General features: G+C 47.0%; 1 protein-coding gene across 2 annotated transcripts in view; it reads left to right on the top strand.

Moving 5' to 3' along the window:
• Positions 1 to 15,885, top strand: part of wash1 (WAS protein family homolog 1) — a 16,811-nt gene extending 926 nt beyond the window's left edge. Inside the window, exons 2-11 of one of the 2 annotated variants that reach the window (XM_076271095.1) lie at positions 130 to 270; positions 7,731 to 7,842; positions 9,959 to 10,102; positions 11,525 to 11,661; positions 12,133 to 12,268; positions 12,492 to 12,696; positions 13,365 to 13,541; positions 14,113 to 14,271; positions 15,279 to 15,347; positions 15,468 to 15,885. In XM_076271095.1, the coding sequence (XP_076127210.1) occupies positions 130 to 270; positions 7,731 to 7,842; positions 9,959 to 10,102; positions 11,525 to 11,661; positions 12,133 to 12,268; positions 12,492 to 12,696; positions 13,365 to 13,541; positions 14,113 to 14,271; positions 15,279 to 15,347; positions 15,468 to 15,619 (1,432 nt within the window). In that variant the 3' untranslated portion in view covers positions 15,620 to 15,885. Of the gene's footprint in view, positions 1 to 129; positions 271 to 7,730; positions 7,843 to 9,958; positions 10,103 to 11,484; positions 11,662 to 12,132; positions 12,269 to 12,491; positions 12,697 to 13,364; positions 13,542 to 14,112; positions 14,272 to 15,278; positions 15,348 to 15,467 lie in introns of both variants that reach the window. The other variant, XM_076271103.1, reaches the window with a different exon arrangement.
• The last annotated feature ends 5 nt before the right edge of the window (positions 15,886 to 15,890 follow it).

Genomic DNA, 15,890 nt, shown 5'->3' with positions numbered 1-15,890 from the left:
CCCTATCCTTGGATTCATGCAGTATAACATTACAGTAGAGTTCTACAGCTATAAATCAGATGCAACCAAATGTAGTGGTTTATTCTAGCTGTGTCTGTGTGTTGTGTGTGTGTTTGTGTTTGTATGTAGGATGACACAGAAGCATTACCTGGAGGGCCAGGTTTACACGGTGCCCCTGATCCAGCCTGACCTAAGAAGAGAAGAAGCCGTGCAGCAGATCACTGATGCCCTCATGTATCTGGAGAAAATCTCCACAGACATCTTTACCAGGTACATATGCATGCACACACACACACATAGGCCTGTCGCGATATTCAATAAATCAATTAATCGCATGATAATTAAAATTAGCTCGATAATTTTTCTGGCCACGATAAATGCCATTTGCATGCTTGTTTGTTTTCCTCGTCTCTCTCTCCCTCTCGGGTCCTTACAGTAACCATGAGTGAACCCTCATGTCAGTCACTTGTCAGTCGCATGGTGTGTGGGGAGGCGGAACTACTGGCGTAGCCTACCACAGAGTGCAGCTAAAGAGCCGCGTGAGAAGTATACCGGTAGGCACTAGGCAGAGAGAAAGCTAGTTGCGAGTTCGAATAGGCTATGCCTATTCGAGACAAAAAAGATGGAATTGGTTTCTAAGCCAAACGCGACAGCTGCAGTGTGGGAGCATTTCGGATTTAAACCGAATGCCCGTGGTGAACCACTGAACGTGTACGAGTCGGTGTGTCGCATTTGTTGGAAAACAGTCGCAATTAAAAGCGGCAACACAACAAACATGCATATGCATCTAAAACACAATCATCCGCTGCAGTTTTCCCAGTTGGGGAAAAAAAACACAACAAGTGGGCCGTCTTCCTCTTCCCGAGGAAATTTCTCAGAACGTCAATATTATCACTTATCGCAATAATTTCTGAGACAATTTATCGTCAAGCAAAATTTGTTATCGTGACAGGCCTACACACACACACACACACACACACACACATACACACACACATGCACTCACACATGCAATCACTCACATACTCACACACACATCCAGCACTGGGTTCCCCCTTCCTTGTTAATGCTCCTGCAAATCTCTCTCTCTGAGAGACACACACACACACACACACACACACACACACACACACATTCATTTAGTGATTTTTCAAAGTTCTCAATGTCTCGTTTTAAATGTTAAGGCCCTCAGAAGTCTACCAATGAAGTGTGGAGCTACTTTGAGCCACGTAAATGGTGTAAAACAGTGATTTATTTGCAGGGCTAGGCCGATGCCCGAGGCACCCCCATCGAAAAACTGTTGGTAGCATCGGCTAACTAGCGCCAGATTTCTGAGTGCAGGGAACAAGCCGAGATGAGCTATGAGACAAACGTTCACACTTGGTACCATGTTTCAACACACTTTAGGTCAATATCATACCGGAAATTATCCTTTAAGGTGTGTGTGTGTCTATGTATGAATGAATGTATGTCTGTATCAGCATGAGTGTCACAGAAGTTAATCCCAGCTCAGATATTATCTGCAAGGTTTCCATGACAACAGAAAAAATGTGCAGGAGAAGAGGTATCTCTCTCTCAATATATTGCATACGGGTCATTCCATGTGAAAACACCCAATATCGGGGTATCATGTACTTGGTACCTCTCAGATTTAGCTGAAAAGCTGTGAAAATATGCCTTATGTTACCAAACGAGGGAACCTTAAGTTTCAGGTCAATATCTCAAACGGTTTGCCCGTGGCGTCCATTTGAATTTCGGGTGCCACGGCCCTAATTGACACATTGGAATTTCACATTTCATCTTTTGCCATTTTTGGAAGCCCATAACGTCTGTTCTAATAGTGGTAGAAGGCTGGAAACTGGTGTGGTAGTGTAATACACACTTCTGGAGGCAGAATCAACATTCCTTACTGTTTGGGTGAGAGGTGGGTCACCAAAGTCCTAAAAAATGTTGACGGCATGTGTGATTTTTCACTTTTTGGGTGCTTCTTAACAGGATTATTTGTTATATGTGGGAACCTTGCTCTTGCCAAAATGAATTTGAAGGGTATGGTACCACTGGTGGGGGTTATATGGGGGTCCAAAAACCCTCTCCGGTAGAGGTGACTCTTTTGGAGCCCCATATTTGGACCCCCAAATGACCATGTGGGCACTTGATGATCCTAATGGGATTTATACCAGATAAAGATACATATTTGTTCTTTCTTTTAATTAAATAAAACCTTTGACTATGAAGCTCCATAATATTATTTTCATCCATATCTTATTTCTGGAAATTGGTATAAAGCAATGATGCGATCGTGTTCCACTGATCGTTTTGGCCGAGGCGTTACGTCTCTCCAATTCGTACGTTTCCTCGTGTTTTTTTAATATCTTCTGCACTAACAAAGAAGAATGTAATGTTCTTAATTTTTTCTTTTGCCCATTGAAACATCTCCATTGGTGTCAGAATATGGTTTGCATCAGTGGCCTGCAGACTTGCTCCTGCTGCAAGTCGCTTGACAGTTCCGCCGATTCCATGCAATTTCCCATGCAAAGTTGCAAAAAAATTCCATTCAGCAGGGATGTCAAAATCCTGCATGTGATGGCATGGGCGGAACTGTCAAGCAACTTGCAGAAAACATTAAGAACATTCCATTCTTCCATGGCGGTTTGGCTGCAGGAGGTTAGGTCTGGTAAGGGGCTGCGGTGTGCTGGGATTTGAGCTGGGCTGCAGGCTGCAGGAGATTGAGTCTGGTGCTGGACCAAGGAGTGTCTGGTCCGGTGTTGGGCCTGGTGCTGAGCCGTGGGGTGTTGGGTCTGGTGCTGAGCCGTGGGGTGTTGGGTCTGGCGCTGAGCCGTGGGGTGTTGGGTCTGGTGCTGAGCCGTGGGGTGTTGGGTCTGGTGCTGAGCCGTGGGGTGTTGGGTCTGGTGCTGAGCCGTGGGGTGTTGGGTCTGGGCCGTGGGGTGTTGGGTCTGGTGCTGAGCCGTGGGGTGTTGGGTCTGGGCCGTGGGGTGTTGGGTCTGGTGCTGAGCCGTGGGGTGTTGGGTCTGGTGCTGAGCCGTGGGGTGTTGGGTCTGAGCCGTGGGGTGTTGGGTCTGGTGCTGAGCCGTGGGACGTTGGGTCTGGGCTGTGGGGTGTTGGGTCTGGTGCTGAGCCGTGGGGTGTTGGGTCTGGGCCGTGGGGTGTTGGGTCTGGAGCTGAGCCGTGGGGTGTTGGGTCTGGTGCTGGGCCGTGGGGTGTTGGGTCTGGTGCTGGGCCGTGGGGTGTTGGGTCTGGTGCTGGGCCGTGGGGTGTTGGGTCTGGTACTGGGCCGTGGGGTGTTGGGTCTGGTGCTGGGCCGTGGGGTGTTGGGTCTGGTGCTGGGGTGTTGGGTCTGGTGCATTTCTGAGCCGTGGGGTGTTGGGTCTGGTGCATTTCTGAGCCGTGGGGTGTTGGGTCTGGTGCTGAGCCGTGGGGTGTTGGGTCTGGTGCTGGGCTGTGGGGTGTTGGGTCTGGTGCTGTGGGGTGTTGGGTCTGGTGCTGTGGGGTGTTGGGTCTGGTGCTGGGCTGTGGGGTGTTGGGTCTGGTGCTGGGCTGCAGACTGATCATCTTTAGAAGTTTCAAGCACCTGGCTGTATCTACTGTGTGTGTGTTGACGATAGGATGTGGAAGGACTGCTGGGGCTTTGGCAGAGGGCAGCATCTTTTAGTGTTTAAGCACAAACACCCCTATGCAGACTCAATGGAGGTGGACATGGTCCTGGAGGCTGTGGACGGCGAAATCAAGGTATGCCAGGTGGACGTTCGACATTCTAGCTCATCCGTGAGTTGTGTCTGCATTAATCTTAGTTATTATACGGCTCTTCACAATGCTAGTAGAACGCTCCATTGACTTGAATAGGATTTCCCAAAGTTCTAGCGGTAAGATATATCATGTAATTACCGCTGCAAACATATAATTACCGCTGTCAATGGCAACGGGTTTTGTGCTTACGATACGTCTTTTATATCACTACGCAAGGACTGGAACTTCATTCAAACGTGAAAGCAGACGGTTGATCAGCTGTGTTCTAAAGAATGTTTGATTCAAGTTCAGCAGTGTGTGTTGTTGCGAACTATTTGTTTCTCAGCAAATGCCACGATGAACGGTAACAAATAGGCTAGGTTATGTAGGCTAAAGTCATATCGTGGGGAGTTTATTATTTCGTTTTGGCAAGTAGCCGTATAATAAGCGGGATAATGTATAGAACACCGGTCATTACTGTGAAAATAAGTCCCTTCAGGGCGAAACAAGACCCCTCCGCTGCGCGTCGGGGTCCGGTTCGCCCTGTCGGGACTTATTTTCCCAGTAATGACCGGCGTTGTATACATTATCCCTTACTTAGTTCTTGGTAAGAGGGTGGAGATTACTACTTCAGTGCCACCCTTTGCACAGAGTCTGCCACATGCTCCTGTTGTGTCCTGAGGTCATTGGTTCCCACATGGGTGATGATGACTGGGCTCACCCAGATGCCCCCCCACCTCCCAGAGCTGCTGGAAGACGCTATCAGTTTTTGGACACACAAATGTTCATGTTTTATGAGTGGGACTAATAGCTGCTCTGTTTGTGTGGCAGGTGGTGGTGTTGCTGGAGTAGAGGACTCTGCATGGGGGGCAGAGTCCTGCTGCTGGAGTAGAGGGCTGAGGGATGCTTCAGGTCTCCTCAGGGGCTCTCTCCCTCATGTCTTCCCATACAGTAGTTGCTTGATGTAAGACATAAATAGATAAATGCCATTTTAAAAAGAGCCCTACTGTCTTGTTTTCATTCTCCTTCTGGTTATTTCCAAGATTTTGCAGGTTTCCTTAGGTTTGGTTCATTTTAGTCATTTGTAAATATTCAAGAGCTCAACTGAAGCATGACTTCATGGAATCCTTAGACTTTTGTGTGTCACGCTGTTCCAATCTGCATATTTCTGTATTTATAATACCTAATTACAGCGTGTAAGTGTGTTCACACTGATAATTATGACAACCCAAATGTGCTGCAAGTACCTAGATGGGGCACTCATAAGGGTCAGAAAGTTGAATGTGGAACGCTGGACACTTTTCATCCTCAACGGACACCATCTTGGGCCACATACTGGAAGACCATATTCAAACTCATGATAGAGGCAGTTGAAGAAACTGGAATATACACCTTTCAAATGTACAAGCAAGTTATCACGCTGTTGATGTTTGGACAAAATACGACTAAGCCACTGTCATATTGTAGACACCAGTAACATTGTGTGTTTAAATGTTGTGATCATCATTTCCGCTAAGTGCAGAGAGTTGGTGTTTGATTTGAGACAACACTACCCTGCTCAAATCCACACACTACGCGAGTAAGCACATAGTGCACTGCATGTGAGTATACTGTGGGAAGAACACTGATTGGAACAGAGAGAAAGTGTGTAGTGCTGTATTCTGGGTCAGCCCCATTAAGCAGAAGCAGCCTTATGTCTGTGCACCATCAGCTATCTTTCCTTTCACCTTCTCTTTCCTCTCTCTCTCCTTCCTCCTTTCCTCTCTTATCTGTCTTTCTCCCTACTTCCTCCCTCCCTCTCTCTCTCTTCTGCCTTTTCTCTCTACCTCTCCCCTCCCCAACTCTCTCTCTCTCTCTCTCTCTCTCTCTCTCTCTCTCTCTCTCATGCTGTGTCCCTTTCCTTTTCGCTAATGGAAAGGCTTTTAGACATAGGAAAGCACCTGAGGCTTCTGTGTGTGTGTGTGTGTGTGTGTGTGTGTGTGTAGTGAGTTAGAGATGCTGTAATGTGTTGTTGTAGGCCTGTATCTTAAAACTTTCAGAAACACTAATAGGAAACCAATCACGCACAAGAGTTGAATCAGGCTGTTTCAAGGTCACACGCAGACAGTCCTCATCTCAAAGTCTGTTTCTGCACCATCACCATAGTGGATCCATCTCACCACTTACACGGAACAACCCTATTTAAAAACCACCAGTCAAAAGAGACGCAGCAACCACTGACATTAAGGAAGCAGGCCTAGCAGCTAAATGTCCTCGTATTTAGAGTGTGCGTGCGTGTGTGTCTGTGTGTGTGTGTGTGTGTGTGTGTGGAGAGAATCGTCAGCCTCACAAATCTCAGCCTCCAGATTCCCCCATCTTACTAATAGGCCCTGCTAGCTGTCGGAGTGTACAAGAGTGAACAGAATAGCACTGCCAGCGACATTCCCCTCATGCCAGCCATCTAAGTCAAAAAATAAATCAAAGACATAATGCTAATGCTTTCTGCTAGGCTGTATCACCACTGAGTTATTATTACCCAGCAACGTAAATGGGCAAATCTGTGTCTTGCGTGAAAGTTACACTAAATGGATTATTCTTAACGTTAGCTGCACTGTCCGATGTTTTCATTTGACTGCAGTACAGTTACCATTTGTCTGCAGTATAGCATGGTCACAGTCGAGACTTAGATGGTCCTTAGAGTGGGTTAGTAAGTCCTCATATTGGCTCAATCTGACTATACTAATATGTTATAGTGTAATAAAAGCTTTATTACAGTCTAAGAACAGGGTACATAAAGTGTACCCTGGAAACTCCACAGTTCTCGCAAGAGCACAATTTGTATTGTCTCTGCAAGACACTCTGGCAATAAGTAATGATGCACGTTACTTTTGCCACTTGTATCGCGAGGAGCAAATCACATCGGTGTATCTGTTATAGGCGTGCCAGAGGCGAGCTAAACAGATGACAGTCACAGTGTTATCCAATTGCATCGAAGTCCGGAATCAATCAGTAAACATTGGTCGTATTGTGTTATCCAATTGCGTGCAGTGAGATTTTCAAATGCATGCTTGGTGCCGCCCCTCGAGTTGGGCCATTACATTATTCGTGGCCAGACCCTTAATCTTTCTAGATTGCCAGGGTCTGGAATCTCCAGGCTACATCAAGTGCATGCTGTACTGAAAACAGGAAACATGAACAAAAGAATGATTCAAATAAAATCATCCAAGGGAGCACAGCAATTTACAACTCTATAACTCTTAACAGTTATAGACAAAAGTGCAGGAGTTAAACTGGTGTGTCTTTTAGTTCAGTGTTTCCGTGTGCAATGAGGGCTGCGCAGGTGTGCCGCAGGAAAAATTGCACGGCAATAAACCACAGACTTTTTCTGTGTTTAATATCATGGTGGTGTGCCGAGAGATTTTTTTCATAATATTTTTTTCATAGTAAATAGTGTGTCGGAGAGAAAAAAGTTTGGGAAACACTGTTACCTTTAGAAGCGTTGGTGCCCTTGATAAGCTTTTGCTTATGTCAGTTGATGGTAATTCAAGTGTGGCTTTGACACTTGTGATGGTAGATGTGCAGGGTTGTGGATGAACTCCGTCCTGAGTCTGTTTGATCCGGCTGTGTCGGAGGTCCTGGTGGAGAGGAGCATGTTTAATTATTTATGGTCCTGGGGCTCTCTGGAGAAAGGGTCATTACAGTCGTCCTTGTGTATCCTCCGTTCATCACAGCGCATTGCCTCACCAGTGACTCAAGTCTTACTGTGGGTCTCTGAGTCATGTGGTAGTGTATTTATTGCTTACTGTGCATATGTGTGTTTGTGTGTGTGTTAAATGTCCTTCATGTAGTATAATGCATATCCCCCATATGTAATCCTTCTTCTCTGTGTGTGTGTGTGTGTGTGTGTCTGTCTGTGTCTGTGTCTGTGTCTGTGTCTGTGTCTGTGTCTGTGTCTGTGTCTGTGTCTGTGTCTGTGTCTGTGTCTGTGTGTGTGTGTGTGTGTGTAGGGTATCTCAGAGTGTTGAGAAGAATCGTGCTCAGCTGCAGACAGTCACAGACCGCATTAGACTGGCCCAGGCAAGAGTACAGAAGATCAAAGGCAGCAAGAAAGCCACCAAGGTGAGACAGACACAAACACACACACACACACACACTTAATTATTCCTGTCCTGTCTCTGACTGTCATAAACTTACAACTACACTGCACCCCTCCCCTTCCCACCAGAACACCCTCCAAACAGACAAGCACAACAGAACACACGTTTCTCGAAGACATGGCTCGCTTTCAGACTAGACAAACAGAACGTAGCACACTCGTCTCAGATAGAATACTCCCACGTCAGATGAAAAGATCTCTTTCAAATCAAATTCTTCCATCAAAGAATAGAACGTTCTCAAATCAGACAAAATTAAATCTTACAAACAAACAAACAAACTCTTTTTCTCTCTCTCTCTCAAAAAAGAAGTATACTTCACAATCAGATACAACAGAACTCCCAAATCAAACAAAACTTTCAAATCGGACATAGACATATTTTTGAAAACTGACATTTTTCCTCCTCTATATTTAATAATTCTGTCCACACGGATTCGCAAAACAGCCGTGAAAGGCTGTCAAGAACACGTCAATCAAAAACATGTCAATCAAGCAGATGGTGATGTTGGCCAGACCTGAAAGCATATCAAATGAAGGAGAAAATGTCATGTCACAATCCAAAAACTCCATTTTCCCTGTCCAGTGTCCACACGCAAACAGTTTTTGAAACTCTCCAAAGTCTTGAAGCTGGCCGGAGTTATAATAACCGTTTTCCGTGACTGAAAGTTTTCATGTGAAAGAAAGGTCAAAACGTATAAAAAAAATCGTTAACACTTTACTTGACAGTATTGACATAAGAGTGACATGACACTGTCATGACACACGAAACCTAACCCTAACCTTAACCCTTACCCTAAACTTAACCCTAACCTGTTATGACAAAAACCGAATGTCACTTAATAACAGTTACTGTAAAGCAACACCAAAGAACTTTCCCTCTGTAGCACGCACGCTATTTGTTTATCCAGCACCGGCTTTGCAAATAACGATGTCCATAGACAAGGTAGAATATGTTGCACGATTTATGAAAGTACGATGTATTGCGACATCAGATGCAAGTCAGATTTGTAGTTTCTTATGTCTCATTCCATCGAACTACAGATCCGCTACCCGATCTGGCAAACTTACATAGTGCGGTTATAGCCGATAGAGGGCTGTGAAGCGACTGCAGAAGTGCCGTTCACCCTGTTATAAGTTGATGAACCACTGAAACGATTTTGGAAACATTATTTTAAAGTACAAAAAACTCTTTGGTGTTGCTTTAAGTCCTAAACGTTTATGACTTGTTTATGACATGTTCATGACAGTGTTATGTCACTCTTATGTCGACAAGTAAAGCGTTACCAAAAATCTCCATATTTGAAAATGCCCGGCTACGTGTGGACATAACCTCACAGAACTCTCCCAAATCAAACAGAACTCTCAAATAAAACAAACAGAGCACTCAAATCAGACAAACAGAATGCAAATCAGACAAAAAAACACACTCTCACTCTGTCAGGCCACACTCCGAACACAAATCAGAACATTCTCAAATCAAACAAACAGAACACACTCAAATTAGACGACCCTTGACTGGCATCCCAGTGTCTACAGCATCTCATCAGACAGCCTTGCTTCGCGCGGGCCCCCAGCTGGAGTTGAGACTGATTCGTGTCGGACCCCCTGTGGTTTACCCACTGCTCGTTAGGCTCCAGTGGGCTACAGTATGGCACCATACAACCTCCCCTCCCCTCCCCTCTCCTCTCCTCCCCTCCCCTCTCCTCTCCTCCCCTTCCCCCCCTGTCTCCAGTGGGCTACAGCAGCACAGCCCCCATCATCCCACCCCCCACCTCCCTCCATGCTGTGCCTCTGCATGCTAATCACATGACATCCACAACACGTGGAGCGCTAGTGCATAGCCACATGGAGAGAGACACCTGAAGCTGGCTACTCTACTGGGGATTCGACATGTTTTGTTGACACGTAAAATTTGTAACCATGACACCTTAATTGGGAGAATGATACATAATTCATAACATCCAAACTCAGAAAGACACTATGTACGCACATTGGCTATTATTTCATGTGTATATGTAAATGTGTGCACACGTGTGTGTGTGTGTGTGTGTGTGTGTGTGTGTGTGTGTGTGTGTGTAGGTATTCTCCAGTGCCAAGTACCCTGCTCCAGAGCGTCTCCAGGACTACACCTCCATCTTCTCTGGGGCAACAGACCCCTCTCAGAGACGACAGCGCTACCGCGTGCAGGCCAAGCTCCGGCCCTTTGATGAGAAGACACTACAGGTGATAATCTCTCGCCCTCCCCTTCCTCCTCCTCCTCCTCCCCTTCCTCCTCCTCCTCCTCCCCTTCCTCCTCCACCTCCCCTTCCTCCTCCACCTCCTTCTCCACCACTGCCTCCTCCTCCACCTCCTTCTACACCACTACCTCCTACTCCACCACTGCCTCCTCCTCCACCTCCTTCTCCACCACTACCTCCTACTCCGCCCCTTCCTCCTCCTACTCCTCCCCTTCCTCCTCCTCCTCCTCCTCCTCCTCCTCCTCCACCACTACCTCCTCCTCCCGCCACCTCCTGCTCCACTTCCTCCTTATCCTCTTCCTCCTCCTTCCTCTTCCTACTCTCTGTTTGAGTCGGCTGCCTTTCATGCCCTTACATGGCTCGGTTTCCTCTCTTCTCTCTTTTCTCTCTTGCTCACTTTCTGTCTCTGTATCTCACACACACACACACACACACACACACACACACACACACACACACACACACACATATACACACACACACAAAATCTTTCCCTTTCCAAGTCACTGTGGTTGAAAATGGTGTTACTGTAATGTGTAAATGGAGACATCCATCATCATCCAGGCTAATAACTAATGGAGGCTGGGTTTATAACGGTGCCAGCTCCATCTCTAACCCCGAGTACTTTCACGTAAACGTGCCCTGCTATACTCCAGCCCCGCCTGGTGTACTTTCACGTAAACGTGCCCTGCTATACTCCAGCCCCGCATGGTGTAGTTTCACGTAAACGTGCCCTGCTATACTCCAGCCCCGCATGGTGTAGTTTCACGTGAACGTGCCCTGCTGCGCTCTGTTGTGATGGGCTAGATGAGCTGCATCAGCAGCAGCCTTACGCCCCAAACATCAGCAAACACACCCTGACAGCACGAAAGGACACCATGGAGAGATGGCACTTCCTACAGGAATGTGCTAACTTCAGCTCTGCCGTATTGTGTGTGTGTGTGTGTGTGTGCAATGTGTGTGTGTGCAACGTGTGTGTTGCCATATCATATTGACACAGAAAAGAGATCCCTTGGCAGTGCACATGTCTGATGACTTCATTAAAGGACACTGTGGATGCGTAGCCAACATACTCCCCAGTCACATTAGTACTGCACTGCCTGGAACACTGAGGCAAGAGGTTCAGGAAAAAACAACTTTTCAGGAAAAACCAACCAATTTTTGGTTCTGCACATCTGTGTGTGTGTGTGTGTGTGTGTGTGTGTGTGTGTGTGTGTGTGTGTGTGTGTGTGTGTGTGTGTGTGTGTGTGTGTGTGTTTTAGGAGAAGCTAATGCATTTGTGTGTTTCAGTAGAAGCTGCTGTATTTCCCTGTGTGTGTGTGTGTTTCAGGAGAAGCTGATGTAATTCCCTGTGTGTGTGTGTTTCAGGAGAAGCTGCTGTATTTCCCTGTGTGTGTGTGTGTTTCAGGAGAAGCTGCTGTATTTCCCTGTGTGTGTGAGCACTAAGAAGCGACCGGAGGATGAGACGGAAGAGGGGCTGGGGAGCCTCCCCAGAAACATCAGCTCAGTCAGCTCACTACTGCTCTTCAACACTACAGAGAACCTGTGAGCACACACACACACACACACACACACACACACACACACTACAGAGAACCTGTGAGCACACACACACACACTACAGAGAACCTGTGAGAGCACACACACACACACACACACACACACACACACACACTACAGAGAACCTGTGAGCGCACACACACACACACTACAGAGAACCTGTGAGTGCACACACACACACACACACACACACACACACATACATACATACACACACGCACACTACAGAGAACCTGTGAGTACACACACACACAAACACACACTACAGAGAACCTGTGAATACACACACACACTACAGAGAACTTGTGAGTACACACACACACACACACACTACAGAGAAATTGTGAGTACACACACACACACACACACACACACACACACACACACACACACACTACAGAGAGCCTGAATACCACTCCACTTCATGTTAGTTCATGTGTGTGGGTGTGTGTTTAGGTATAAGAAATACGTGTTCCTGGATCCATTGTCGGGGGCGGTGACTAAGACCCACACCAGCCTAGAGACGGAGAAGGAGGAGAAACCCTTTGATGCTCCGTTGTCCATCACCAAGAGAGAGCAGCTGGAGAGACAGGTACACACACACACACACACACACACACACACACACACACACACACACACACACACACACACACGCTCTAGGCGAGACACAATGTCCGAGCTAACACTTTGACACAAGCGTTCAGATCAGAGGTTATTTATTAGTGCAAATGACTGGCCTTCTCTTTTTCTCTCTCTCTCTCTCTCCTTCCCTCTCTCCCTCCCTCTCTCCCCTTCCCTCCCCCCCTCCCCAGGCTCCAGAGAGTTATTTCTACGTGCCTGACCTGGGGCAGGTTCCAGAGATCGACGTGCCCTCCTACCTGCCAGACTTACCTGGCATCGCCGATGACCTCACCTACAGCGCCGACCTTGGGCCTGGCTTCGCCCCGTCAGTGCCAGCCAGTGCCAACATACCCGAGCTGCCTGTCTTCACCGAACCTGAGGAGCACAATGGACCAGGTAAGACACACACACACACACGCACACACACACGCACACACATACACACACACACACTGCTCTAGCATGCCTGAACTTCCACACATTCACTGCCCATGAGACATTAGATGATTATGAAGTAGTGTTAACACACCTGTGGGTTAGTTGTTTTGGATGTTTGTGTGTATAAACAGTATATGTAATCGTGAACTGACAGTAGCCAGAAGCTAAAGCATGTGGCGAATGTTAATGATGAATACATCTGGTAGAATAAAAGTACACATGGTATTTTCTAGCGATCTTTTAACTCTATGATCTGTAATACTTTGTGTTTCCTCTAGGCGGGGTCAGAAGCTAATGTATGTGATGAATGTTTTGAATAACTGATGAGTACACATATAATATAGGCACACATAATATAGTGGCTAATAATCCAGTGTGTTAACTCCAGTGTTTCCCATACATTGACTTATTTGTGGCGGCCCACCGCAATATCAACATTGACCACCACACAATGATTTTCCTGGTTGTACTAAATTGTGCTTAAATATGGTTAGAATCATAACCGCGCTGCACTAATTTGTTAAACACTGTTGCATTCGAGTTAATTCTGCAAACCTACCACCACAAATAGAATTCAATTCTGTGGGAAACACTGAACTCTGAGTGCATGTTGTGTTTTCCTCTAGGTGCCACTTTCAGAGAGGCAGCCTTACCCCCTCCTCCACCCCCACCCCCACCTCCCCCTCCAGACTCCTCCCTCCTGCCGGCTCTACCTGCTGCTGTTCAGCCTCCCGCTCCACCTCCTCCCCCGCCTCCTCCACCCGCGCTAGGAAGCCCAGACTCCGCACACACAGAGCCACCAGGTAACTCTCCAACACACATGCATGCACTTGGGCTAGTGACCCATACCACACACACACACACACACACACACACACACACACACACACACACACACACACACACACACACACACACACACACACACACACACACACACACACACACACACACACACACACAAGTGCCTGGTAACTTGCACATACACCCACTCATCACACATACAGTATACACTAGTTCCACACTGACCACAAATATTACATGTTACATTTACAAACAGAATTTTCTTGCTTCTTGGCATCTGACAATAATATAAAAGATATGTGTTTTGTGCTTGCTAGTGATGTCTTAACAAACATTATAAAATGTGTGTAACGTGTGTTATCACAAAAACAAAAATAGTAATTAAAACAACACTGAGTCACAATTAACACACACTTGCATAAACATGCTTGGATTCTACTTTCAACAACACACACTTTATGTTCATTGAACTGTAAAAAGGTAGCGAGTGTGTGTGCGTAAATGCTAGACAGCCAAGTGTGTGTGTGTGTAAATGCCAGCGTGACCTTTGTGCTGTGACCTTTGCCCCAGGCGCAGTGAAGGGGGCGTCCACGGAGCTGGTGCAGCCATCGGACGGCCGAGCGAGTCTGCTGGAGTCCATCCGCAACGCCGGCGGCATCGGCAAGGCCAAACTGCGCAACGTCAAAGAGAGGAAGCTGGAGAAGAAGAAACAGAAGGAGCAGGAGCAAGGTGGGAACACGCACACACGCGCACGCACGCACACACACACGCGCACGCACGCACACACACACACGCACACGCACGCACGCACACACGCACGCACGCACACACACACGCACGCACGCACGCACACACACACACACGCACGCACGCGCACACACACACACACACACACACACACACACTTGTATTTTGCTGGAAGGTGATGCACACACTCACACTCCTATTATATCAGGAATTGGAAAGTGCTTCACGTACACGTTTACACCCACACACACACTCCTATTTTACTGGAAAAGCAGAAAGTCCTTAACATACACACATTCTACTGAAAGGACATAAAGGACGCATACACTCTCACACACATACACAAATGCATGTACATGCACACACCCACACGTTAGTTCTATTAGAAGGACATGCACACACATACACATCAATGACCAATGGAACTTAAGTCTTCACGTCAATGGTGCACACACAGACATGCCTACTCTGCTTGAAAGCCATGCACAAACACATATTCACGCCTTACTCTCTTACTCTCACACACACACGCACACACACATACACACACTTGTATTTTGCTGGAAGGTGATGCGCACACACTCACACTCCTATTATATCAGAAAGTGGAAAGTGCTTCACGTACACGTTTACACCCACACACACACTCCTATTTTACTGGAAAAGCAGAAAGTCCTTAACATACACACATTCTACTGAAAGGACATAAAGGACGCATACACTCTCACACACATATACAAATGCATGTACATGCACACACCCACATATTTGTTCTATTAGAAGGACATACACACACATACACATCAATGACCAATGGAACTCAAGGCTTCACGTCAATGGTGCACACACAGACATGCCTAATCTGCTTGAAAGCCATGCACAAACACATATTCATGCCTTACTCTCTTACACACACACACACACACACACACACATAGTTGCTTTAATGTTTTTCTTGGTCCTTCATCTCTTCATCACTCTGTTCTCAGTGGTGGTTGCCGCAAGTGGAGGAGACTTCATGTCTGACCTGTTCAATAAGCTGGCCATGCGCAGGAAAGGTACAGTGTGTGTGTGCGTGCATGCGTATTTCACACAGTTGTGAAAATTCCATTGGTTGAAATGGGGGTCATCAGTGCTGATGAGCATAAGCATGTTGTTTCCATGGTAACCTCCCTCAGGTATCTCGGGTAAAGGGCCAGGGGCCGGAGACACCTCTGACGCACCCTCGGGAGCCGGCAGCGCTTTCGCCAGGATGTCGGACGTGATCCCGCCCCTTCCAGCACCCCAGCAGGCAGGGGGGGAGGAGGAGGACGACGACTGGGAGGCGTAGCCATGGAGACCATTGAGGAGTCAGAATGGAACAATGGAGAGAGATTGGCGCCCCCTAGGGGACACTAAAGACTGATTGTACAAAAGTAGGACTTCTGACAGCTCTGTGTGTGTGTGTGAGTGAGATAGACAGAGAGTGTGTGTGTGTGTGTGTGAGCAAGAAAGAGCGTGCCTGTGTGAGGCTTTTGTAATCATAATGTGTATAACAGTACTAACTTCATCAGCTGAGCAGTGCCAAGAATGTCTAATAAATTCCTTGTCATTTCATTGTT

This window comes from Alosa pseudoharengus, unplaced genomic scaffold (genome assembly GCF_046254945.1).
Source record: "Alosa pseudoharengus isolate Yale_2024_CS ecotype anadromous, Long Island Sound unplaced genomic scaffold, YU_APseudo_1.1 YU_APseudo_1.1_scf_10, whole genome shotgun sequence".
NCBI classification, from domain to species: domain Eukaryota; kingdom Metazoa; phylum Chordata; class Actinopteri; order Clupeiformes; family Clupeidae; genus Alosa; species Alosa pseudoharengus.
Note: the sequence above shows the minus strand (reverse complement) of the source record. Positions and strands in the feature narration are given on the sequence as shown.